This window comes from Mastacembelus armatus, chromosome 20 (genome assembly GCF_900324485.2).
Source record: "Mastacembelus armatus chromosome 20, fMasArm1.2, whole genome shotgun sequence".
In the NCBI taxonomy this organism is placed as follows: domain Eukaryota; kingdom Metazoa; phylum Chordata; class Actinopteri; order Synbranchiformes; family Mastacembelidae; genus Mastacembelus; species Mastacembelus armatus.
The window spans coordinates 13363566-13391333 of NC_046652.1; the positions used below are offsets into that span (position 1 = coordinate 13363566).

The following is a 27768-nucleotide window of genomic DNA, read 5'->3' on the forward strand; positions in this document are numbered from 1 at the left end:
ACTTTAAAAGCAGGTCATGGTCATGGAGAAAGATAGCCAGCAGCTATCAGGATAAGCACAGGGATTGACAGAAAAGTAATTGGTGAGATCAAGTGCAACTGCTAAAAAAAAAAAAAAACACACTATCTTAAGGCTACTCTGATAAAAAAGGAAACACGACAAAGGGACAAAGACACAAGTACAAGACAAAAAAGAAAAAGCAAGAGATGCAACACCAGGACAAATAAAAAAATAAAAAATGAACTATCCTCACTGACTTATGTTTCTTTTTTTTTTTTTTTTTGCTTTTTCCTGCAATCCGGTGGCTGCAGTACGCCTGCATGCCCGTGCGTAAGATGGTGACAGGGTCACAAGTGTGTCGTACTGATGACGACTGCGCAGCCTTCCACTCTGCCAGCATATGTGTCACTCCCTCACTGGAAAACCAGACTCGCTTCATCCGTGTCACACACCCACCCAACACACACATGCTGTTTGTGGGGTATCCACCGCACCTTCAGTATGCCGGTATGTATGTGTTTATGGTGATTGATGTTACCTCGTTTCCTTTTTTTTTTTTTAAATGATTATTTCATCATTTAAATTGTAAGTTTGAAATCTTAGGAAATCATTTACAATAGTAAAGGTAGCCTGCAATAAACATTTTGTGGTTGGTTGGAGTCATAACATCACAAATGTATGATAAAAGTTTCCATTTATTATTTACAAGTGAAGTAAAAATATTGTTTGCAGTTTCACAGGTGCAATTTCATTGCTTTTATTATGGTTAGAGTCTTGAGCACTTGTACTGCTGACATTGACATAATTGCTGGTTTCAGTATAGCTGTTGAGTTGACTGTCTTTCTTTTTTTTTTGTTTTGTTTTTGAGGACAGTGAGAGATTTTCTATTATGTTTAATGTATCTAAGGTTATATGTCAACTCCAGCAGGGTGACACTAAAAGCTCCATTTGTTTGCTTTGTCTTAGTGAGTCTGACCAACTTTGTTCCCCGCTTTGGATTCCTTTACTTGGATCTGCCAGTCTTTTTGGAGACCTTTTGCAAGTATCCTTTGATGTCACTACTGTTCACATATTTGAAATTTAAACAAATTATCTTACATTTTTAGGTAGGGTGATTCTTGATTGACAAAATGTGCTCTATACTGTCTCAGTAATGTTCCTCTGTTTACTTGTGTTTTGAAAATCAGCACAGTTCAACACAAATGAGCCAGTGACTGTAGCATCAGGTAGAATGTGTGTTTCCTGCTCGCTGGCTAAACTCATCAAAGTGCCACTTTCCAGAAATGAGTGTATATGAATTTGTGTGTGTATATTCCTTAGCACCCCTGTCTCTCAGATATGTGGTATCCCTCTCTGGTGCGTTAGCAGTAGTCAACTCGGTGCCGTGCTTTGCTCTCGACGGTCAGTGGATGCTGAACGCTTTGCTCGAGGCCACACTGGTTACTGTGGTAACGGACCGTCAAAAACGTGAGCTGATTGGTTTCTTCCTGCTGCTGGCGGGCAGTGCCCTGCTGGCAGCCAATGTGGCACTAGGCCTGTGGATGGTCACAGCACGGTAGCCACAGCAGTTGACCTTCCTGAAAAGACAGAAATGAAATGAATAAAGCCTCATGTGGACTGAAAATGTGCTCTCAGGATGTGCCCGAGACATGCGGACCATTAAACTGTGAACATGCAGGGGGCAGATTGCATTACCCAGTATTTCTGCCCCTAGAGACTGCTGAGCAGGACATTATTCTGCCTTTTAAGCCCTTACAGGACTATGAGGGAAAACAAACGCCTGACATCCTTCACCTTGTTGCCGCCATATACACAAAAGCACATAAACAAATAAATAATGCACTTGCTCTAAAGCACTGTCATATGAGACTCCTTACAAAGACTTGCACTATCTTTCCAAATTTTACTATCTGTAATGTGCTTCTGTTTACAGTTTGGGGGGAAAAAAGTTGGTTTTTCTAGTCTTTGCTTCCAAAGGCCATAGTGTGTATATATATGTTTGTACAGACATCCATAATCTACCGTTTATCCATCCAGGGTCACAGGGTGGGTGGAGCCAATCCCAGCTGACATTGGGGGAGAGGCACAGTACACCCTTGACAGATCATCAGTTTATCACAGGCCTGACAGATAGAGACAGACAAACACTCACATTCACACTTATGGGAAATTTAGAGTCATCAATCACCCTAACTGCAAACTGCATGTCGTTGGACTGTGGGGAGAAGCTGGAGCATCCAGACAAAACCAGTCAGGCACAGTGAGAACATCCAACTCCATACAAGAAAAGCCTCAGGGTTGAACCCAGAACCTTCGTGTTGTGAGTAACCCTTATGCTGCCCATGTTTCTACATTTATTAATGAACTGATGAAAGCGATAACCTAGCACCCTAATGTGTCATAACACCCAAAAATGTGGTTATTTCGATGAAATAGATTTACTCCCTGAAGTTTATTTTGCCTTGTTGCATACGGCAGTGGCAAAATAGTTTTCACTGTGAAGGTTTTTCCTTCTTTTGTATGTTTCAGTTTTTAGTCTCTATCCATTGTAAAAGTTAATCTGTGAAACTGAAATAAAATGATTTCATTTGTGTTATCTTGCAGTTCCAGCTCTCTTAACCTGCATTTTCATGAACCGTAGAAAGACGTTTCTTATAGATTTCTAATATTTCATTGTAACTTGATGTCACATACCATAGATGGAAGCTTAGACACCACTGAATACATTACACCCTAAGATGAATGTCCCTGTTTAATAAGGAAGCCTTATTGATATATTGATGAGAGAAGCTCTGATCCTAGGAGGTGCTGCTTTCCCCGGATATAAAACAGACTAAATCAGATTTGTTTAATAACATGTTAGTGTAGTTTATTACATAACCAAAGTGAAAGCCTTAGAGCTGGAGCACGTATAAAATTACCTGTCTCAATATAACAACACCTTAATCAGTAACTCTTTGTAATGTAGATTTAAGTTCATAGAAATCTTTATGTATTTGCCAACAAATTTTAAATATATGTTTTTATCTGAGACCTTCTAAATGCTGAGAAATGTTTCATTTATAACTACTTAAAAATGTCATATCTTCCTATATATACACAACACTGTGTGGAAGAGCATTTTTTGGAGCTGTTCACACTACAAATATTCCTTTTGTCTTGTCATATTTCAAATATTGCTCACTAATAGTTTATATTGTGTTTAACAAGTAACATGAACCACAAAATAGGATGATTTTCTCTTTTGACAAATGCAGATTATCAGACGTTCCTCTTTCTATTTTCTACCCTCCATATTCCCCACTGGCACACATTATTCTTACTCAGACACTAACAAAAGTATACGGTCTGCACTTTTAGTAACAGCTCCAGACCACAGTGTGGTGTTTTCAGAGAGTCTTGCAATGGTTACCTTTCCTGAGTGTGTGAGAGAGACAGATGACACTTGTAATTTGGAAGGGTGTTTCCCACAGATATAATTACTCAATAGCCTTAAGCTTACCCACAGGGGTGTGTTTATCAAAGACGTCAGCAGGTTCAGAATTGTGGCCTTTTTAGAGGTTTTATTATTGAAGAATTAGGGTAAGAATGTGAGAGGATCAGTTCATGTTGCATGAGGAAATTCTAGCAGTTATCTTTTCGTGCGTTTGTGTTCAGATAAGGCATTTAGAAAGTCAAAAAAATTACTTTGACCTTGCGTGTGCGTTTCTGCTGCTTATCTTGTGCTAATGACAGCCTGAAGGGATGTTTATGTAAACAGACATGGGTGGAGTGGAGGGGAGGGGCAAGAGGAGGCTCTAAATGTCTGGTTCATGTTAAGAGATGGCTTCTTGATTTTCGCTCTGAAATCTCCTACATGCGAGCAGGACTAAGGTGCAGTGGTGCTTTCAGGTAAATGCCCTCAGCATCCTAATGTTACCTTGTTTATGTTTAGCTGGTTTGAACTATAGCTAAGGCTCATGGAAATGTATTTGTGGAAGTATTTGATCATAAAGCAAAGTATTTTCACCTGATGTAAAACTGGGTTAATACAATTCATCCATGTTGGACAATATACAAAATTATATGGTGATTATGTAACACTAGTTAGTTTTCTATTTTCACTAAAACATACACACACTAAACAGAAATGTGAGGGGAAAGCAAGTAGGATTTTTTCCTCTGGGGATATTGATTATCTGCACACACTTTCATGGCAATTTATCTTAAAGTTGTGCAGACTGCTGGTAGCCCAAGAGGAAAGATGTGTGATCGGACGTTTGAATCGCACTTTAATAATACAAATCGAAAATACTTTAATAAAAAATAACCTCAGATTACAAAATGTTATGCCAGTAATGGTTTTATAAATCAATAAGTAACACCAGATAGCTTAACAGAATTGAAGATGATCTACTCATTGGACCAAAAGACAAGAGGACCTCTGTTGTTATGGTTACAGTAACAAATGTACTTCAGGTTATGTTGTGGTCATAATTAAACAACATTGTCCAAGTGTTTAAGTTCAACTCATCCATCCACCCTGACCTCCTCAATCCAATCCAATCCAAGTGGCAATTGCTGCTGCCACTGTTTTTTCACCTGAACGTACATGTTCTTTTTGGGGCATTTCCAAAAGGTTTTCCAGGAATCGAGGAATCCAGGAAAAACTACGACTCCTGGATGTCACTTAACAATAAAACTTACATATAGCGACCCATGGGGACATTTTGTATCAGAAGACAGATTCAAGCTGGTTAGTACTAGAATCTAAGGAGGGATTATAGATTCAAATGTTTGAATGGACTGACTAGCAGGCACAACACAATTCATCTCTCAGCTGCTGACGTTGCTGAAATTTTGAGGCTAAATAAGGTTCAGAGGATCCCAGTTAAGATTTCTAACATTAAGAATAAAAACAGGAAAGAAGTGATAAGGAGTCACATTGGAGAACAATAGCATTGTGGTTGATGTGTCTGCTTGATGAATGGGTGTTTTTAGGAGGACAGGAAGTCAAGTCTATATAAGAACTTTGTGGTCAATGCCCCAAACCCTAATGAGCACGTGCAGAAAGAGTTCCCACCACAGTGAGGGGGGAGGTGGACGACCAATCAGTAGCTGCGGTGTCATTATCCTCAGCATCTCTGTGTATTCAAAGAAATTCGATGCACTGTGATGAAAACACGTCACCATCATCATCATCAGATCAATCAGTTACAATCAGTGTCCTGTGTGTGATTGTAATTTTGTTCTAGTGTGTACTGTCTGACCTGATTAATGTTTTGAGCAGAACAAACTGTTGTTTTGTAAATGAGATTAGATACATACACACCAGACACACATTTTACATGTATGCTTGAGGCACTAACAAGGTCTGCAGGTGATAATGCGCGCACGCACACGAGCACGCACACACACACATAAAGTGTTCTGGTTTTAGTCAATTATTTTAATACATCATATCTGTTCATGGCACTGGAAACTCTGTTCACTTGTTTCCTAGAGGGAGGGAAGGGAGGAGAAGAGTGCTAGGGGAGGAGTGATAATGAAGGGAGGGAGGAACAGTTGGAAGAGATATAGTGAATTTAGAGTAGCAGCAGATAGACAGATAGCAGGAGCAGAGAGAAACACTGGGAAAGTTACAGAAGTTTTTATTTTTTTTTTTTTTTTAATTTCAGGAAGATGACGTTATAACTTTGTGTTATTTTTTATTACTTTTGATTTGCTCAGTGCTTTTCTGCCAGAGAGTTATAACAGTGTGTGTGTGTGTGTGTGTGTGTGTGTGTAGTATAGTGAGTCATGGAGCTGGAGCATTTAGGCGGTGGTGGGGTTAAACCTGAGAGGCACAGCAGCCGTCTCTACAGGATAGCTCTGGTCATGTGTGTGTGTCTCTCTGCTGCTCTGCTGCTGGCCCTCATACTGGGTAAGTCAACACGCAAACATACTCACACGCACATCCATGCAGGTTTTTCACGCTGTATAATTTGTAAGGAGTTCTGTGGAAATGCATAGTACATTACACACGCTGCCCTTGGAATACAGCACATGTAGACTGGAAATAACACACAAACATGCTGGGTGGACGTTTAACTTGTGTCAGACTATTTTTGGTTCATATAAAGTTTCACCAGGCCCCTTCACATTCAGATATTGACGCTTTGTCCGGTACCTTTTGGGTCGGGTATACAGGAAGGATTTTGGATTGTTCCTCTGTGCGTAAATGTAACCACATAGCGTTAATATATTGAGCGTGGGGTGTTTGCTTTTTCCTTATTTGTTTATGTGGAAAGCAGGCCAGAATTTCATAAATGTAAAGATAGATGTACCAGGGTGAGATACATTGCACCTGTTGTGCAGATGAAAGTAATAAGAACACTGCCCCAGTAAAAAGAAAATAATAAGTAATAAAAATGAAACATAACTTGATGAATGGAAGACAAGCTGACACAGTTGAACATTGCAAGAGAAAAAGGGCAGACGTTCACAATAAAAGAAAATAAGAAATGGAATTAAACAATGTAGAAATGATAAAATTGTACTGATTTAACTATACTTTCAGCTAGGTTTTAAACGTGCTGTATGCAGCACTGTTTCTTATTCCCATATAAGTTTAATTTTACAGTATCTGAATAAAACAATGCAGTGAATTGGATCAGGTTCTCAAAAGCTAAGAAAGAGCAAAATAATCCACCAAACGATTTCAAATTCTCCATATTCTGTGTAAACAGAGATTTTATGCAAATAATTGTACTGGACACTTTCAAGCTTTGACAGAGCAAATAATTTTAATAGGTTTTTGAACTTTTTAAATGTTTCAGTGAAGTTTTAATCCTAAATAAAATCGTGGTTCTTGAAATTATTAGATTTCTCCATTTGATAAAATGTTAGATGATAAATAAATGTCGCTCAACATTTTGGGAATTGCACTACTTATCTTTCCTGTGGAGAACTTGGGGAGAAGATTGATCATCTAAATGCTAAATATGATGCTGGGGACAGGAGATGGGTAGCTTGGCTTCAGCCTACTTGCAGCTGGAAAAACAAGTCTGACAAAATCACTTTGTGTAGCCAAGAACATGATCAGAACAACATAGGAAAGACACAAAGCTTCTTCTTTCAACAGACAGAGGTGAGTCGTATCAATCTTCTAATTTTTAGTAGCCTAGGTAAGAAGAGTATTTCTTAAATAGTCAGACTACTCCTTTAAGAGTCAGTCCTCATGTAGGCAGCTTCAGTGCTGCATGGTTGAGAGGATGGTCATGGTTGGGATGTATGTGTTTTTTTTGTCATGGACGGAGCCAACATTTTTGTGGTGGCATTGAAATTAAATTGTTGTGTGCCTCTCTATGCAATACCACATACACCCACTCTAATGGAAACCCTCCCTTAGTCTCCAGCTATGCGAATGACCGGACACCAGAATGCCAAGTGGTTGCTTTGATTTCTTCACTTGTACATTTTTAATGAGTTTAGGGCCCACGTGTGTTAAATGGGTGTATGTGGACATGGGTTTTGTGTCAGTGGTCTGTTTTTTATCTTTGTAATGAACATGAGGTTGGTATTAGCAGTGACACAAGAACCTCTGACGAAGTGTGTGTCTGTTTAAACGTGTGCGTGTGTTTTTAAAGGAGCGGTCAGAGGGAGTTGTTGATGTTGTTCCAGGCCCTGCAGGTTGTGCATGGTTGACGTTTTGATTGTGTGCAAATGTACTATAAGTGAGCACATCATCAAGTCACAAAGCAACTCTAACTAGACAACCAGTCAACCTCAGAAGTCAGACTTTACGATTTAGCTCCACAACACTCCACTCATCCGTTCACAATGGGGATTTGGCTTCTAAATCTGTCACTTCACTTCATGGGCCTGTGCTGCCTTTGTTTGCCCTCAGATTCACATTCCATATTGTGGTTTCTGCCAAAAGGTTAGAGGGTTTTTGTTCACCTTCTAAAGAAGGAAGTGAACGTATGATAACACTTTTTGCAGTATCCTGATCATGCTTATTTTGTCTGTGTATGTGTGTGTGAAACAATTTTAACTGCCTGTCAGCTCAACAATGTAGAAAGAAGTCAATATCTGTGCCTTGATAAATCAAAACTATTCACACAGCTAAAGGTTATGTGGCAAGTGTAGGTTGTGACCATCCTTTGTAAAGACGAGCATGAGGTTAAAAACATGAATCCACTGTTTACTTTATCTTAGGGGGCTCCAGCTGTATCAACTGCACTTTGCTCTGTATCTGTCACATTGTGATAAATATTGGATTGTGGGAATGTCCCTTATTACAACTAGCAGGCACTTTCAGTTCTATGTGCTTCCTTTATTTATGTGCGTAGTTAGTTATGTTAGTGGCCACTAGAGCACAGGTGGCAAGCTCTGGTCCTCAAGGGCTGCCGCTGCACTTGTTTTCCAACTATTAGATGCTGGAATAGCTCTAAAGGGTCTAATGAGGCTCAAAACAAAAATCACACCAAAAACCAGTTCTTTGCCCCTGCCATCACATCATGGTCCTGGTTCATAAACTGTGGAGGCAGATGCCTGGTTGGAACAAAGTGCTCAATAGGCACTTTCAAAGCAGGTGTTAGCAGATTAATATGCATCCCAGTTCTACAGCATCGTTACAGCAGCATAATGTCAATTGATGCGGTTGATAGTTTATTGATATATGATATACACAATTGAATCCTTTGGCTGGTTCTAATACTCTCATCTCAAAAAGTCAATCAATGTTTTTGCTCCTTCTTGGCTCCACTCTGTGAACAAAGAATGCAGCCTCTTCGGTCTGGCAGGCCAGGCTTCAGCCACAGTCTGACTTCTGGTCACCTAGAGCTCATTCTTTGCTGGCTGTTTGAAATGACTACTTGCAGTTAAAAAAAAAAACCCTTTGCTAGGTGCAACTAATTTAAGGACCATATTTTGGGGAGAGAAGGGAAGCTGGAATAACAACAGAAGGGGTGTGAGCAACAGATTGTAATGGAGTGGGGTAGCACAGCTGAGAGACACCAGATCCTGTCCTAGTTTCACTTGATTTATCATGTGAGGTGAAGTAAGTTGCTTGGCGTTGCTGAAGGGTGGGAGGCTGGCTGGAGCAGTGAGGATCATGGCTGAGGCAGTGTTAGGGTCTGATTCAGCATCCCTATCTGCAGACTGGGCAGATTGGTTAGAGACAGTGCATGTGCTCAGAACTAGCAACCATTAGGAGTCAGGCAAACTAAATGTTACCAAGAGGGAGCGGGCTGAGGACTTGGCTAAGGCAGGTTAGCTGAATAAGCAATGTCATCATTGCAGGCAGGTTCAGGTTTAGGCATGCATAGATCAGGGTGAGCTACTGGTGAGGAGAAGTCAGGAGAGAATAAAGGGGACATCAGAGTCTTTGTCAGGGACAAGTGGGTTCAGGTTCAAGCAGGCATGAATGAATTTGTGCAAGTACTGGTGGCTGGAGACCTCAAGGCGATGGCGAAGGATGAGCTGGCACTGATAAGACAGTAACTGGGGTTTTTGTAGCAGAAGTGAGCAAGCTAACAAGACACAGGCGGAACTAACCATAGGGGATAATGACTGCTTAAAGACAGACACAATAAGCAAGAGACTAAGGGGCATGAAGTACTACACAGTAAAAGCATAAGGCAGGAAGAGAACAGCAATCATGACTGTCTGTGTGTATCAGCTGTTTGATAGACTGGTAACTTGGTCAGGGTGAATCCCACCTCTTCCCCAGCACCAGCTGGGACTGGCTTTAGCACAGGAACAATCCTCTGTAAGATAAGCACCATAGCTGATGGATGAATGTGGAGATTTTACATAGTAATGGAACACAGTGCATTACACTAAATATGTGTTTGCTTGCTACGTCATCTTTTATGAATTGTTTTGTTATACTTGGGCTTATTTTTAAAAAAAATCTCATGAATATTATGACATCCATCCATCTATCCATCCATCCATCCATCCATCCATCCATCCATCCATGCATCCATCCATCCATCCATCCATCCATCCATCCATCCATCCATCCATCCATCCATCCATCCATCCATTATCTATACCTGTGTATTCCTAACCAGGGTCCCAGGGATCTGCTGGAGCCTATCCCAGCTCTCTTTGGGTGAAAGGCAGGGGTACACCCTGGACAGGTCCCCAGTCCATCACAGGAATATCATATTGATTTCAAATATCATGCACCCTAATTGATGCAATACAATGTAAGCAGCATTTTAATATTTAGTAGTGAAACTCAGCTATACCTGCTAGGATATTTTGAAGATCTTCTGGATTTTGGTAGCTACACCTTTAGTAACATCAGACTATCCAACCAGCTTGAAATGAAGAAGTGCTGTGTCTCTAAATTAAGCTAATGCTTCACAGCTAAGGCTGTGTGGTAGCACAGATGTGTAACATCTCCATACTAAGTCCATCTGTTAAATAACATAGAGGTGCCAAAAATACAATAGTAAAAGTATACGATACTATAAATAGAAATGCTCATGTAAATCACAGAAAGTTCCTTCACCTTGTGCAGAAGTACAGCGCTTGAGTGAATGTACTGTGTTACTTGTGTTACTGTCTCAGTCACAGTATAATTTCATATTTTTGTTGTCATTCTTCATCCTTAACTCTTATCATCTCCCTCAGTCTCTCAAAAATCCAGTCAGGAGGAGTTCTGTTTGAGCCCAGAATGCATTGAAGCAGGTGAGGAGTGATGCAAACAGTTGTTTTGTTTATAATAGAGCTTCCACTTTTGTTTGTATGGTTTTCGACTAAGCATGAGATAGTTCAGTTGTGTGGGTTATTATTGTGTGAGCGTATTGTTTTGTCTTTCTCTCCTATAGCTGGATCTATTATAACTAAACTGGATCGGTCCATTAATCCCTGCGAGGACTTCTATAGATACGCCTGTGGAGGTTGGCTGAAGGAGAACCCAATCCCTGAAGATTCCTCTTCGTATGGCATCTACCCCTGGCTGCGGCAGCATGTTGACATCCGACTCAAAGGTGTTTTTACCCACAGATTTCAATGTGGGTCATAGATCAATGTCTGTCTTCATCTACATTGATGAAAACTGATGTAAACTTAAAAGACTGAAAATATATCAAACGACATAAAAGATCTCTAAGATGCAAAAGAGATTTTCAGTTGAAGACAAAAACAAATGAGGCAATTTGTCATATCTCTTACAACCTTTGGAGGGAGATCTCTTTTGTGTAGGAACCACTGGAAGTGAGAACTATAATCATTCTTAGGCTTTTTTGGTTAACTTTTTTTAACCCCTACTTTATTAGTACAATAGGAGCTATAAGTAAATACATTTTATGTAGTTATGTCTTAAGATTTATTCAGGCAGAATTAATTATTATAGCTGTTATGACGCACACTTTTTTCTTGTCAGAGTTACTGGAGGCTCCATCGGACCCTAATGAGCTGGAGGCAGTGTCCAAGGCTAAAATCCTCTACCGCTCCTGTATGGATGAGAGTAAGTCTAACGTAAAAATGTAGTTTTGCATTGGTCTACATTCAAAATGAAAGTTCACCACAGTGACCCTAACTATACCCTTAACCTAACCCCAACCCCTAATAGGAATTGGCAATTAAGTGCCAAAATGGCAGTTTAATCTGCATAATCTGACTGTTTGAATGTGACTATGGATCAAGCCATGTATTTCTGCCTGAACCCAACCTGAGCCCAAGAATGTAGTGGCCAAACTCAACATGAACTTGACACAGATGAGTTTGTGGGATGTTTTAAATGGCACTTTGACTTTGACTAAAGAAGCTGCTCAGATTTATAATCCATTTTGTAGTTAAAAACATTTACAAGGGGAATTATTTCTATTCAGCCTAAAATTTGATTTATCCAATTCAAATCAATTCAATTTATTTGTATAGCACCAAATCACAATACAAATCATCGCAAGGCAGTTTACAAAAACAAAAAAACCCAACAAATCCCTTATGAGCAAGCACTTGGCGACCTAACCTAACATAAGTCTAAACCTGTAAGTCTACCCTTAAGCCTGAAATCCTTCATAATATCTTTAAAAGGCTCTTACTGAGGACCAGCCTAAGAAAAAGCAGTAAGATACATCAGGTGAATAAAAGCAAATAGCGCTCTGATCACAACAGGATAATAAAACAACATTAAACTTAATAGTAGAAACCAATAAAATACTGTAGATTTTCAAAACAATGATTAAGTCCTAATCATTCTTCGTCTCTCTCTCTACATAGCGATGCTGGAGCAGGTGGATGCTAAACCGATGCTGAAAACACTTACACAGCCAGAGTTTCGATGGCCTGTTGTGGGGGATGAGCTCGGTGGCAGCTATCAGTGGTCGGCTGGCCAATGGAGCCTCTTGCGTACTCTTGCAGAGATGAGGAACCAGCACAGTAAGAGTGTCCTTATTCGCCTCTATGTCTCCCCTGATGACAAAAACTCTTCATACTACATCATCAAGGTCAGATATCTGCAGTTTGCTTTTATTTAGGCTTATGTATGGATGCATGTTTTTTGTTTCACAATAAATATTAGGTTTGACATTTTAGGTTTTTTTAAGTTAGTCAGGCTACAACTAACATTTAATCATTTAATCACTCATAATTAGAATATGACTATTTTGTCAATCAATTTGTTGTTGTGTCTGTAAAACAAATCATAATGTACTAGAGCTCCAAGTTATAACTTTGTCAAAAAGGCAAAGGCTGACACATAACCTCCCCAGTAAACCACAAACTGTTATTTTTAAACTTCGTACAATTAGTTATGATGTAACTAATGTAAAATGTAAACTGTGTCATTAGGAACTGAATCAGATTTACAGTGTGATCAGAAAAATAAACGCACTTGTAGAATTTGCATGACTACCTGAATTAGCAGTGAGGCTTTTTCATCACAATAGCACTCAAATAGTTTGTTGTATGTGCTGTGTGAGGTTCAGTGCTGCAAAAAGCAGCTGACTTTAACTTGTGCTCTTTGTCTTTATGTAGCTTGATCAAGCGTCCTTGTCTCTGCCCTCCAGGGAAGACTACATCACCAACACTTCCTCTGCTCTGGCGGTGAGTTTGTCTTTCAGCTCCTTTGCCTGTCATCTAAAAACGCCTCTTTTTGCAGGAGCTATTTCCTTTCTGCTTAGGTGACAAATTATTACAGGAAAGGATTTCAACTATGTAAAGAATCAGTAGTTAATATTGTTTTTTTTATATCTGACTATTCACTTCTTTCCAGACATAACATTTTCATAAACGCCAGACAGCCATAATTCAAAGAAACAAATTGTAACCCAGGATACCACGTTCTTCACTAACAGACACTTCATTAGGCCTGAATTAAAAAAGACAATGTGGAAAAACTCTCACAATCAGTATTGTTCTCTGCATCTACCCGCATACTGCACTGACATGATTTAGAAAACCCTCTACTTTCTATTGAGAAGCTAACAATATATACTGTAATCTGTGTTCAAACCTGTGTTGTCTAAATATTAGTTCATCTTTTCTTAACCATTTGTAAACTTCCTAATGATCTCTTTTTTTTTTTCATTTTACTCGTGGTACTTTTATAACAATAACTATTTTAGAAAAATTACTAACACAACTAAGTAAAAATTAAAGAGAAATCATTTTTGATAAGTGAACATGTGAGATTTTATCCATGATGACCTTTTTCCTGTAAATTCTTCGTGTTGTGTAATTTTATATGTATTTTGATATCAGATTTACCTGCAGAGAATACTTCCTTTGGGTATAAACATTTGAGCCTAGCTTATTTTTTTCTGCTACATATCTGTCCCTTGAACATATATTAATAAATTAATAAATATTTACTATATATTTATTGCTGCATAATAGATTTTGCATTTCATTTGACATATTTTCTCATTATCATTGGATACAAAATTCTCCTTGATCATTGGATCCTACAAGAAACTTTCTATGTTGAACAAAAAATGTATGTATTAAAATAGTGTCGTTACAGCGGCAGTCATATAGTGGTTATTGTAATGTAATATATTGATATTGGAACGAAATAGTATCTGAGGATGGATGTATTTAAGGCATGAATTTAAGTCAGATAACCACTGATGTTCAGTAGTTCTGTAGCTTACAGCAGTAAAAGTATAAATGACATTTGCCTTCTTGCCTTTTTCTGCCCATCTTGCTCTCTTTAGTATCGTGCAGCCTTGCTGAGTTTGATGGTCGATACAGCCGTCATGCTGGGCGCTCCACATAAAGCAGCACTGGCTCAGATGGAAAAGGCTCTCGCCTTCGAGACCAAACTGGCTCAGGTAAAGACATCACATCTGATAAATTTAATCCCACTTAATATATTGAAATGATTCGATCTGGTTTCCATGGCTCTGGACCTAATTACAACCTCACAAACTGTATTAGCCATGAAATATTACATTGATTTATGTGTCATGAATATTAAGGGAGATTTTTTTATGTATACATTTAAGATCAGTCTTGACAGTGTAACATTGCTCATTGTGTCTGCAGATCCTGATTCCCTATGAAAACCGTACAAGTGAGAACATGTACAACAAATACACACTCTCTCGCCTACAGCGCACAATACCACAGGTATTTTAAATATATACAGACACACAAACAACAATCTAAATACCACAAAAACTTGTTTAGAACAAAATGGTCACATATAAGTCTCACTGCTTTATTTCAAAGATAAGACTGGTGATTTTGTAGTGTTTCTGTTATTTCTCACAATTGTCATACAGATACATAAAAAATGATTGGCCTTATTTTTTAAATAAATGATCTGAGTACTTCTACAGTACAGAATTTTAAGCTTATTTGTTCCTCCTGTTGTAATTATCAACACTGTTTCAACTTTCTTCTCGACTGATGAGAATAATGCGATTTATTTGAGAATTTCAGTGTTTCAGCACAAATAATAACTGTTTTCCATCATCAGTCAACAAAAATAGATTTCTGTCTTACTTGTTTTTTGTTTTTGTTTTTATATGTTATTTATGTAACCCACATGTCTCCATAAGTTTGACTGGTTGGGTTTTGTAAGAGCTGTGGTGGAGTCTAAGACCGACCCAGCTAGGTCCATCTCCTCTGCTGAGCCTGTCATCGTCCGAGCACCGCAATACTTTAAGGACCTTTTCAAGCTCATTGATGCCACAGATCCCAGGTACACACACTGATACATTTGTACAGCTATCTTTGTGAGGACACTCACTGACTGATAAAACCTTCCCTAGGCCTTTAATTTAACCATAACGATCACAACTTAATACCTAACCCAAACAAAATTAATTCTAACTTTAAACCTGAAGCCGACTTTTAATATTAAAACAGCCCTTTAGATTGTGAGAATCAGTTCAAAGGTCCTCTCTTTTATAAAATGTCCACATTCGCTTTGTATTTACTGTACCGCAAACTTGTCCTCACAGTGTATAGCCATATAAGTACACACACACACATACTGTAGATGAGGCCCAGCGGGGCTTCTGTCTGTCATTGTAATTATATTTATTATTTAACATGTAGACATTTCATTAATGTCCGTCTCTCTCTCTAGGACTGTGGCTAACTATGTACAATGGAGAACAGTTTTTTCCAGGATTACCACTCTGAGCCGCCGTTTTCTTTACAGATACCTCGACTATGCTCAGGTTGGTACAGAAAGCATGCTACAAAACTCATGCCTATGTTTGTTTAAGTTTTCATAGAGTCAGGAGTTTAGTTTGTATTAGACTATGTATCTCTAATATAAACAGAAAGAATTGGCTTTAGTTCATTTGACTACATTCCATGCTTACTCTAATTCTCAGTGCAATGGTATATTCTTCTTGCACTCTAGATGAAAAACTTTCAAGTTTTACAATCCAGGGACCTGTCCAGAGTGTACCTCTACCTTTCACCCAAAGAGAGCTGGGATAGACTCTAGTAAGAGGGTATAGATGATGGGTGGGTGGATGGATGACAATCCAGGGTTAGTTTGGTACATATTTTAGAATTCTAATATTTCTAATAATTATATATTTCGTTTAAATTTTAAATAATGAAGAGTTAGTTATTTTTCTTCCTGATTTCTCTTCCTGGCATTGTAAATGGAGCTGAAACAGCATTTAGAGGTTTCTGATGGGAAATGCAAATATACTTTTTATACAACTGAATAATTAAATTAAATAAAAAAAATGAAAAGAGGAAAATTTCGTGATGGGAAAAATGTTTTTAGGTTGGAGAGAAGTGGAATTTTGGCATTAAACTGTGTTCATATACAGCAGCTCTTTTCAAAACTAGTGTTACAGATTGCTTGAAAAAAAGCTCCTCCTGCCACATCCTGCTTCCTAGTGATATCCTATGGATGCCTGGTTGGGACAATCTGTCCAAAAGGCAGTCTTGGCTCAAAGCTAGTCTTAGCTGAAATCTTAACAGTTTTGTGTCATTGGTGTGCAACCTGCTGGCCTATCACTATGGGTCCTAACATGTCCTCACACTAGCCCACTGAAGGGAAAATTTGGAGTCACTTACCACTCTGGCACAAGAAACCAAGTAGGTGCTCAAGCTATTGGATGATCCCACCTTCAGCTGTCTCCTCCTCACTCTCTTCCCGCTGGGGAGCTGGAGCAGTGGCTGGCTGCTGTTAGCATGTTGTGTGATTTACTGAAGGAATTACCTGAGTTTGACCGCTACAGCTCGAAGCACTGTGTGCCAGTCTGGCCCTGTTTACCCAACACCACCTATCTTTTGGCTGCAAGAGGAGAGGCTACCAGGCTGAAGGCTCCAGTCTCCACCTCCTCCTCGGTCAACCAGGTGCCAAACTTGATGGTTGGGGAATTCACCACTGTCCCCCCACTGAAACAGAACCTGCCTTTGCTATTAGGAGCAGAGGGCATCCTACAGATGGGGCAGACCCCTGACTGCGCAGAAGAGGGAGAGCAAGATGGCTGGGTCGATTCTTGTTCTCTGCACTCTTATTGCGGTGGGTGTGTCCTGCATCCCCACTTGACAGTCCATGGCTCATCTGGACACCTGGCTGCACCTCTTCCCATTCTGATTCAGTGAGGAGGGATCTGCTAAAAAAAACAAAAAAAAAACATACATGCCTAAAAAAGACTGTATGTTCAGGCCAATATTAATGCTAGGGCACCTGAACATATATTTGAAGGCCACCCCATGTCAGGTGACGTGGAGCGACGTTGTTCTGCAGGCAGCCAGTCAGACAGACTGGTTCACCTCAATAGATCTTAGAGATGAGTACTGTTTCATGTTTCTATTCTCCCGGAATACAGGAAGTCTCTGTGCTTTTTCTTTCATATGCAGACATATCGGTTTGCTGTCCCCCTGTTCAGGCTCTCTGGCCCCATGCGTTTTCACCAGATGTGTATCTTTGTGGCTGGACAACTGGCTTATTTGTGCCCCTTCATTCCAGGAAGAAGATCTTTGGGTGTTCAAAGTCATTACTCACACTTCTTGCTGTATAACCATAATGAGCTACCCTCATAGCTGTGCTTTTTGGTGGTACGCCATAAACTTGAGCACAATTGTTCTTAATACATTCATGGCACAGTGCCTGCGTGACTGTTGACAGTTTGAGTCCAGCTGCTGACATGTGTTACAGGGCTGCCCCCTCTGTCTGTCTCTCTGTAAACCATAAGAAAAAATGAAAACATCCAGAAAGAATAAATAAAGAATGTGTAGCTAATGGATCTTTAAACAATAAGAAAGGAAGGAATAATAGAACTTCTATAAAAATAGATATAAATGAGGTTTATAAATGAGCTTCACCTAGCATTATACATACAGATTTCAATAATACATCTTCCATAAGTATAGCTTAAAATCTCTCAAAATGAAAACTCAAATAAAAACTTTTTCCAAACTCCATTTTTAGGTCAAAACGTTTTATGACAGTAATTAGAGTGCTAGGAAACTTATGATTTTGACTACTATGGTTTTCTATTTTTAAGACTGTGCAGAGAGCTTCAAATGAATCACACCATATATTAGAGACCATTATAATTTAAAGTCTTGAAACCTCCCACCTTCATGTGAACTAATATGGGGTTCTGACTTCAACATTGAAGCTGTGTTTGAATTTTAGAAGTTAGTGGGTTTTTTTTGTCATCTTACATGTCTGTGTTTTGCACCCACATCAGGTAACCACAGGAGCCACCTCTCTGACTCCGCGCTGGGACAAGTGTGTCAACTATGTTGAGAACTCTCTTGTTTATGCCACTGGGCGCCTCTTTGTCAACACATACTTCCAGGAGGACAAGAAACACATGGTGTGTGTATGTTTTATGTCTGTGTTTCTAACATGACATCACGGTCCTATCTCTTCGGTCAAGTGTTTTATTTTTGCATTTGTTCAGATGTATAATGTGTGTATGTAGGACATGTGTGTTTTGTCTGGACATGATGTGAGATATTTAATGTTTTAATGTGTGTCATGTACAGGTGTGCGTGTTTATGCACTAAGCACTTTGGTTTTTCTTGTACTGTGGACACATACTTGTTTCTCTATCTTTGTGAGGACACTGATTAACGTAATATACAAAACATTTCCAATAAAATAAATGTTTAACTGCAACCTAACCACTAATTTTAACTAAACATAACATCACGTCGCAACCTTGGTGTTATGTAACAGCCCTCTCAGGGTATTCTGAGAACACATTAGATAGCCTCACTCCCTACAAAGAGAGACATTCAAGTACATCTATGAGTGCATGCATGTTTATCTGTTTAATGAACATCATCATTGCATTAATCCTCGGTCACTTCCTGTATTGTGCATTCATTTCTGTGCTTACTTTTGTGTGTCAGATGGAGGAGCTCATCGAGGGTGTTCGTTGGGCATTCATCGACATGCTGGAAAAAGAGAACGACTGGATGGATCAACAAACAAAAACGAGAGCCATAGACAAGGCATGAAAAGCCAGTCATGATTGCACTGGGCTTTTGTTTTCTTTGGTTGGAGACAGGCTTGAGTTGGTTGGGCAGGTTTCGCTTTCATATACAATAAATAACGTAATAAAAACTTCTGTTACACAGACACACATTCAGAGGCTAAATTGCTGTGTGAAATGGGTTTTCTTACCTTTTCAGTTCACCTCAGAGACTGTCCACTCAGTCTTCATAGGGTATATGTAAATGTAAATATCAAGAAAACATGCAGTACTTTTCATGAGCAATTAGGATAGACGATATACAACAGTATGCGTGGATATGAAAGAGAGATGGAAAAAAGAGAGAGAGTTTTTCATGCTTGTAAACATTACAACAGACAAACAACAGACCTTATTTCATTCCTGCTCTTGTTGGAAAGAGAACTGATGAAGAGCAGTGAATTTAAACAGCACTGCAAAAAGCCAAAAAGCTGCTTAGTAATTGTCTTTGGAGTTGTTATTATAAATGACCCATTTCACCATATGTAATTTGGTATATCATTTATTCGGTTTATTTCCCCACTTGTAAGCTGGCTGCAACTGTGGACTCTACTCCCTCCCGTTTTCTCATGTGTATTCATTAGAGATACAGTGATTAGTCGACTCATTTGTTGGCTGATCAGCAACGTTTTATCAATTGGTTAATAATCAGTTTTTAAGCAAAAACGCCAAAATTCTTTCAGACTCTCAAATATGAGAATTTTCTGCCTTTACTTGACTCATATTACAGAAAAATTAGTACCTTTGGCTTTTGTTTGGAGAAAACAAGTCACTTATCTTTCAAATTCTTCCACTGTCTTTAGCTATAAACCGAGGGCTCACATTTCTTATTTAACAGGACTGTGCTGTTTTTCATGTTACTGTTTCTGTAAGTCAACCACCATTGATAAAACTGTATTTGTACCTTTCATGGAGCACTTTTCTCCTTGAACCAAACTGCTCATTACCCACTAAATTTCATACAATGACTGTTTTCGATACAGTCAAACAACCAGATCCACCTTGAGCTTTGTTTGAGGGCCTCAGGCTCTCACAGTCCTTGTTGCTCATAATAGATTTTAATTGTATTGCACTCACTATCAGTGACTCTAAATAAAAGTCTGCTAAATCAGTTTATGATTATTTAATAGTCTGTTTAACCTCTGATGTTGCTGTCTGTCAAGGCTCACGCAGTACTGGCTAAGGTTGGCTACCCTGAGTTCATTCTGAATGACACCTACCTCAATGAAGATTTAAAGCAGGTTTGTGTAACACTGATGTACGTTTGCTCTAAGATAGACAATACAGAAAGTAACAAAATATGTTACTAACATGTTAGTATGTTCAAACTGTATTTATAAAATCTTCACAGTTAAAACAAATATTGCATACGGTATATTTGCACACCTCAGATTAAGTTTGAAATTTGTTTCTGAAATATGCTTAACACTTTGTATTTGCATTTGTGTGCATTTCAGCTAGAGTTCAATGAGACGGACTACTATGGAAATGTAATGCAGACTCTCAGGTTCATTGCCCAATCTGATCTTGCCTGGCTTCGAAAGAGTGTGCCACGCACGGAGTGAGTACAGAAGCCTTATCTATACATGAGTTTCCATCCAGCAGGTTTCATGACCTGATCTTTCATTAATGTGGAATTCTGGAAAATTTCAAAAATGTTTTTACGTTTGAAGTGGGGAAGTTGCTGTGTTGTTAAACAGATGATCTGACTTACACAAAAAGATATGTGTGGTGCAATGAGGAGCTTGTATCTTCCCTAGATTTGTACATTAAGCAAACAGAAATGAAAACATTCTCATTATCTTTTCTACATTTCTACACTATTTGAGGTTTGACTGGTGCTCTTGCTATGCTCTTTGATTACTGGAAACCCACTTTTAACTTAACACCATAATGTGTGTATGTGCTTTTTCTAGGTGGTTTACAAACCCGACAACTGTGAATGCCTTCTACAGTTCTTCTACAAATCAAATCAGTAAGTTAGTCGACTATTACTGAGATGCCCACTTAACATAATTTTAATTACATTTTTAGGCAGTATTCTCCAGACACTACACCTCAGTCATTTCAGTGAAGCATCTGCCAAGGATATTCTTTTTAATGATCATTTTCCTAAAATGGCTGAGTAGGGATTACAGTGCAGCATTTACCTCAAGAACAAACTGATTGCATATGCAGGTGGTCATTGTAGAATAAGTAATAAAAAAAACTTTTTTCCCCCTAAAAACTCACACTAAGATGGAAGGAAATGCAATTGAAAATGACCCAAGGAATAAGTTTTGCCTGGGCAGGAACAGAGACACACAAAATAAAACTTTTTTTTGTTTTCTCATTTAGGATTTCCTGCTGGAGAGCTTCAAAAACCGTTCTTCTGGGGAAAAGAGTATCCCAGGTGAGATAAAGTGAAAATAGGAAAAAATGTGACACATTGACCAAAAGAAATACTAATATCTCATGGTTTTTTGTCATTAGCCTCCTAAGAGAAAACCAAAAATAAAAACTGCAGGATGCAGAATAATAAAATATAATTTTCTTTTCTTCTAAAGTCAGAAATAATTTATTCCTTTAAGAATCTTGTCCTTTTCAAATGGAAGTTCAAGTAAATTTCTTAATGAAACTACTGTGCATGTAAACAGGCAGTTTATACTATATTCTTAAACTAAAGTATGGACTTGTAAATAGTTTGATACATAGAAATGCAATACGTTTACAGTACTGACTACAGCATTGACTCAGTCGCACCAAAATGTGAAAGTTATTTGTGCCTCTAATGTGACTATACTAGTGCTAATAAATTATAGTAGCTCCTTAAGCTTATTTCTGCATTTCTGTATGTTCTGCTGTATTTTTACTTCTTCCTGGTAGTTTTTGCTGTTTGAAATGCGGGTGTGGCTGAGACTTGGGCGTACAATAAATTGTATTTGTACCATATTTTATATTATTGTAAATAATTGCCTACAATAGCCTTGGCACACCAAGTCTATATGATAGTCTTGGCATATCATAGTTTCACACTTTTTTTTTTTTTTTTTCTAAAAGGGGTTGAAATTGTATGCACCTGACCTGGAGCCAATGTCATTACACATCATACACTAACAATCTATTATAGTAAACTGATCCTGAATCTGCCATAAATGATCCAGTCACATTTTGTGAGAAATCTGGTGTTGCCACTCAGAACATCTGAAAATGTCTTTATTAGTATATTTTACAAAGTTTTCAAACCATCATTTGTGATATTTATCCTCAGGTTTTGTTCCATGTGACTAACCCTCCTCCCCTCTGTGTCTGTTTCCAGATCTTTAAGTTATGGAGCCATTGGAGTGATAGTTGGACACGAGTTAACCCATGGCTTTGACAATAATGGTAAACACTGATTTCCAATACTGAGCTGAGCAAGCGCCAAAATAACTCACTCTAATCACCACTGGACTGGACCAATTTATGTAATGCTTTTTCTACACAGGTCGCAAGTATGACAAGAACGGCAACCTAGACCAATGGTGGAGCAATTCATCTGTAACAGCCTTCAATGAAAAGACTCAGTGTATGATTGATCAGTATAACAGATACCACTGGAAGGAGGCAGGTCTAAATGTAAGAAACCAAATTTTGAATCTACTCACTTCACAGTGGCTGAACAAGTAAAGTTTAAAAGGATCCCCAAATCACATTTGAAGTTACTCCCCTAAAAGGTTCCCAAGGTAACCTATACATTTTAAATGGAAGTAGAGTGACCTTCATCATTCTTACTCTCTCTTTTGTGTTGGGCACTCATTGTCATTTTCTGACTGTACTCTCCCTTTATGTTTCATTTATTGTTGAATTCATCTGACAAGAATTTATCTAAAAAGAAAATTTATCAAACAGATGTCTGATGCTTCCAAAACATAACTGTCTCTATTTTGTGTGCACATTTAGTATGCCTGCATTATCACATTATTTTACATCTTGTTTTATAGGTGCGAGGCAAAAGGACTCTGGCAGAAAATATAGCAGACAATGGAGGATTAAGAGAAGCATACAGGGTATTCTCTACCCCCCCACCCCAAAAAAAGAAAATTACGAACATTAATTATGATTTTATTGCATTTAATTGTCATTGATCCAGCATGAATAAACAGCAGTGACGTACTTGTTACTAGTTTGGCATGTGTTTATTATTAGTTACATAGATACACGCGTTTTTTTTTTTTAATTGCACTTGTATGCAACCACTAAAAATGTCCCCTGTGAGAAAAAAAAAGAGTGTCGAGGTGTGAAAATGTTCTTTTTTCCATTTGTGTGTAGGCATACAGGCGGTGGGTAGATGAGAGCAGAGGTGGTGTGGAGGAGCCTCTGCTGCCTGGATTAGGACTGAACAACAACCAACTTTTCTTCCTGAGCTATGCACATGTAAGGACATAGACCAACTATTGCTGCCGAGCTGACAATGCAATTGCTTTCGCCAGTAAGAGCTTTTCTGTGCGGCTCTTGTGACATTTCTGAAAACACTGGATTTTGTGAACCTATGTTCATTTGGTACATTTCTAAATTAAAAGGTTGGACGCACTTTCATATTCGGTTTAATCAGAAAGTGTCGAGGTCTGCCTCATCTACAGTATTTTGATGGTATTACTGACATAGTTGTACAGATTTGTTTGGTTCTTCATACAAATTGTAATAGTTTAAGCTGCATCTTTAACAGTCTTTTGTTTTTCTTATGTTAGTTTAGAGCTGCAGTGATGAGTTGATTAGTTGATCAACGCAAAATTAATTGGTAATAAAATTTCATGTTCGCTAATACTTGTCATACATAATAGTAAAGTGAAAGTTTTTTGTGCTGTTGGTTGGGCAGCACAAGACGTCCCATGACTAAAGAAAATGATTGAGTTATAAGAAAATGCAAATTAATAATTTATGAAAATAATCATTGGCTATTGCTCTACCTTCTTGTTTGTAGTTCAAAACTAGTGTGCTGGTATTTCCATATAAGATGTACTTTAGGAATCTGTTATGGTAGCCCATGCAGTAAAAACCACACATGTTGGTCATCATCACTGCTGCAGTCTATTACTGAGCTAATAATGGTCCACCTGGGTCCTGAACTATTAATGAAGGGAGGTCTGCGAGATAAATCCAACAGTGAATGGTGCTACAGTTTTTCATTACTAGGCAGTGCAAACTCTTAGTTCTAATTTGGATAGGCTTACGTCAATATAGAAATCACTGTGGCAAAAGCACTTAAGCACATAGTTTCACACTTTTGTGATTTCAAGGAATTGGACAAATAAGATTGTTGACTTGCTGAACGGTGACATGTTCAACTAATTTTGATGCATTAGATTTTGAGGCTTTTGTCTGAATCGGAGAAATGCTCCTGTAGACTCATGCATTCTTTTTTTTTGCTTTTGTCAGCAGTGAAATCGTCGATAAATACCAGTGTGCCAGTCCCATTGACAGGCATACATTGATTAGTCACAACATTTAGACATTGATTATCTTGTTACAGTGGCACTTGTTGGGATATATTGGGCAACAAATGCAGTCATTTACTGAAGTCTGACAATGGGCAAATTGTGGTGATAGAGTATGCAGTGATCAGTATTTACCAAAACTGGTCCTAGGAAGGAAAACAAGGCTGTTCCACAGAAGAGCCACTGTAGTGCAAATAGCTGAAAGACTTCGATGTCTGTGATAATCAAGCAGCAGTACATACAGTGTGTCGCTGCTTGCCCTGTATGGAGGTCTTGTGGAGGGTCTGAGCTGTTTTGGCAGCATGAGTGGCACCTGTACAATATTATGAAGCTGTCAGTGTCACCTGTGGCTTCTAAACAAACCCTTAATACACACAGATAATCAATCATCCAATGTACTTTCTACAGGTAAGATGTAACTCATACAGACCAGAAGCAGCCAGAGACCAGATCCAAAGTGGGGCCCACAGTCCACCAGAATACAGGTCAGCACACATGCATACACACTGATGAATACACATATACCCCAAACAATCTGACTTTCACCATTACTGTTGCTCTGCAGAGTTATAGGAGCCATGAGTAACTATGAAGAGTTTTGGAAAGTGTTCAACTGTCCTGAGTCAGCAGTTATGAATCGAGCAGCACAGTCTTGCCGGGTGTGGTGACCTTTGACCTAAGCTTGATCCTGAATGAGACCATAGGCTGTCAGCAGGACATCTGTTGAAAAGACTGATGTGGCTGGACTTTGCCAACATAGTTTACATAATATGGGAGCAATGGAAAATGAAGCAAAGTTGTTAATGCAAAAACATAAATCCTAACACACAGACATGTTTGGAAAAGACTGAAGAATTGCAGAGAGTGAATTCATTTTTTATTTGTCATCGTTTATTGTTACAGAAGAAATATGTGTAACTTTTTACACAGCTACTGTATTTTTCGGACTGTACGTCACACTTTTTGTACTCCTCTAACTTGTAGTGTGACTTATATAGCGAAGGGACTTATATATGTATATTTACGGTCATTTTGTCGAGTAGTCACTAGCATTATATGGCAGTCTTGGCTCGGTTGAAGATAATAATGTACCGCTGAAAAAGTAAAAACATTTATGATCATGCTGAACTCTAACTACTAGTGTAATACAAGTATAAATGCCACCCAAAAGAAAGAGCCATACTACATACTGCAGATGTTTTTGCTAAAAGCAACTAATATTCCAGTGCAACATATAGTCCGGAAAATATGGTACATTTGCACATTATTTTCTAGTAACTAGACATTTGTGTAGTTACTGCACAAATTATGGCTGAAACCATTTGATATGGGCCATAGATTATGGATTATGAAAATGTTACTCCTTTATAAAGGAACGTATTTACTGTATATGTACGTGTGACTAGATAAAAGTTGAGCCTTTGTTCTGAGAATAATGAATGTATGTATATTAAAGGACTAGGTGGTCTAAATGTTAAAGGACTACAACTATTTTTCTGTGGGAAGCAGAAATATATTAAATCAGTTTTTCCCAAAAGCATCTTAAGGCTAAAATGTTCTTATGAACTTTATTAAGCTTAAGAATTGTTTCCCCAAAGCAATGTAGCTGAAATTATTATAGATTAACAGGAGAGTCCTGCCTGTTGTAAGAGTCTAAGATTATCTTAACACAGGCATGAGACCTGAACCTGCTAAGGCAAGTACCTGCAATGTAGCAAAAAAAAATAACAACATTAATTTATTCAATCAAGAGAGATAAAAAAAAAAGAGGGGTTGGGGGGTCATAAGCTCATAAAGGTGCCTGAGCTGACATTTGAGTCACTCAGTGTATGGTAAAAGACAGGTAGGTAAAACAGGACATCACATTGTGTGTTTTTATCTAAAAACGAGTGGTGTTACACCTAAAACAAATACTCTCCCTGCTCTCTGAAACACTGTTTAAAGATTAACCATTCATTTATTAATGTCAGAGAGTCTATTAATACATTTTAAAAAGACCTGTGGCTCATAATTTGGCATAGACACTTATTATGAGGGTGTTCTTGGCCCGGGTCAATTTTCAGCCAGACCATACTGGGAAGGCATGGGATATGAACAGTATGTAAGGGTTAAGAAACCCCAGTAGGAAACAAACTACATGATTTGTTTAGGTTTTTATTGTTTTTGTTAGTTTTTAAGTCTATATTTTACCATGAACTCTGATGTTCTTTGTGAAGTGACATCATTTAATCAAAAATTAGCTTTTATTGAGATTTATTGTCATTGTGGTTCTCCCTGTCCATCTGCTTGCCTAAATATATATATATATAGTCAGTCTGAAAATTATTATTATTATTATAGAAAGTTTGACTGAATAACATGAATTATGGAGGACAGCAAGCTGAAACATTTCTTTGTGTTGTTTACACTTATACTTTATTACATATGTACTGTATTTTAATGTATTATATACCAGAAGGGTAAATAAGCAAACTTGCAAATGTTTTTATTAACATTTCCAGCACTGTGTGTTGAAATGCTATTTAAAAACCCTATTAAGATTGATTATCAGGAAACTGCCCAGGTCACCATCTGCATATACACTCATCTGTCAGTTTATTAGGTTGTTGTTCCATTGAGGTTAGTTATCAGTAAGTATTTATGGTTCACCGCATTAACATCCTGGTATAGCTGTTACATAACTAATTAAGCTGCCTAGTGTAACTAACAAAAGCAACATTAGCTTGTCCATGACCTGTTTATATGGAAGAGTAAAAGATGTAATGTGGTGACATAAGACTTGATAAAAGGCTGTTAATGGTATAAACTGGGATATTTTTTTTAATTGTGTTTCACAAAAATAACTATATACCTGAAATTACAAGTAACTGCCCTCCTACATCAACATATATCTACATGGATGCACATATAGATTGAACAAAGTCAACATTTACAAGAGATATGATATTGTTCCTTTACTAATTAATTTATCTGTATACTAATTTTTTTATTTACATTTTATCAGCATTTTTTTTTTCAATAATCATTTTTAATGCACAACTTACATTGTTCTAGTACATATTTGTGTTTGTATGTTGTGATCATGGTTCACCATGTTTATATATCTGCTTGTGCTTCCTTCTGTCTTGTAATAAAACCCAGACTTTATGTGGCTCCTTCACCTTTTAACTTTGTTGTGATTGATAAGATGAGCTGGGAAATTAGTGTGACAGGGAATAATGAAGAAAGCTGTCAGACAGTCAATAGAAGGTGGTGATGAACGGACAACAAAAGACATAAAGAGGTTGCGATTGCATGTGAAAGCATGTCCATTTATTGATTTTCCTCCAGGCCAGCTGTTAACACACACACACACGTCATATCGCATTCATTAATGTATGGCGTTCCCATGGCAACTTATACTGTGTTCATACAGG

At 38.2% G+C, this 27768-nt stretch overlaps 2 protein-coding genes across 3 annotated transcripts in view; both read left to right on the top strand.

Moving 5' to 3' along the window:
* The window catches only part of mbtps2 (membrane-bound transcription factor peptidase, site 2), a 16604-nt gene extending 14008 nt beyond the window's left edge, over positions 1 to 2596 (top strand). Inside the window, exons 9-11 of the mRNA XM_026291921.1 lie at positions 312 to 507; positions 967 to 1042; positions 1337 to 2596. Of these exons, the coding sequence (XP_026147706.1) occupies positions 312 to 507; positions 967 to 1042; positions 1337 to 1559 (495 nt within the window). The 3' untranslated portion in view covers positions 1560 to 2596. The remainder of the gene's footprint in view (positions 1 to 311; positions 508 to 966; positions 1043 to 1336) is intronic.
* On the top strand, positions 2183 to 27503 carry phex (phosphate regulating endopeptidase homolog, X-linked). Of its 2 annotated transcripts, none has more exons than XM_026291920.1 (23): positions 2183 to 2320; positions 5768 to 5902; positions 10609 to 10665; positions 10806 to 10967; positions 11363 to 11446; positions 12202 to 12428; positions 12958 to 13026; positions 14139 to 14255; positions 14470 to 14553; positions 14988 to 15130; positions 15521 to 15614; positions 18105 to 18233; positions 18775 to 18876; positions 20060 to 20137; positions 20354 to 20457; positions 20813 to 20871; positions 21234 to 21288; positions 22195 to 22262; positions 22363 to 22493; positions 22859 to 22924; positions 23187 to 23291; positions 24761 to 24837; positions 24918 to 27503. In XM_026291920.1, exons 2-23 carry the CDS (start codon positions 5779 to 5781, stop codon positions 25018 to 25020), a joined length of 2238 nt encoding a protein of 745 aa, XP_026147705.1. In that variant the 5' UTR covers positions 2183 to 2320; positions 5768 to 5778; the 3' UTR covers positions 25021 to 27503. The 2 variants fall into 2 exon arrangements, with proteins under 2 accessions (XP_026147705.1, XP_026147704.1); XM_026291919.1 differs by lacking the exon at positions 2183 to 2320 and adding an exon at positions 3785 to 3891.
* The last annotated feature ends 265 nt before the right edge of the window (positions 27504 to 27768 follow it).

Excerpts from the sequence above, each read along its gene's own strand:
- phex (XM_026291920.1), top strand. The coding sequence starts at position 5,779 with ATGGAGCTGGAGCATTTAGGCGGTGGTGGGGTTAAACCTGAGAGGCAC. Across the intron at positions 15,615-18,104 it reads GATACCTCGACTATGCTCAG|GTAACCACAGGAGCCACCTC; the intron begins GTTGGTACAGAA and ends CACCCACATCAG. Across the intron at positions 23,292-24,760 it reads TCTTCCTGAGCTATGCACAT|GTAAGATGTAACTCATACAG; the intron begins GTAAGGACATAG and ends TACTTTCTACAG.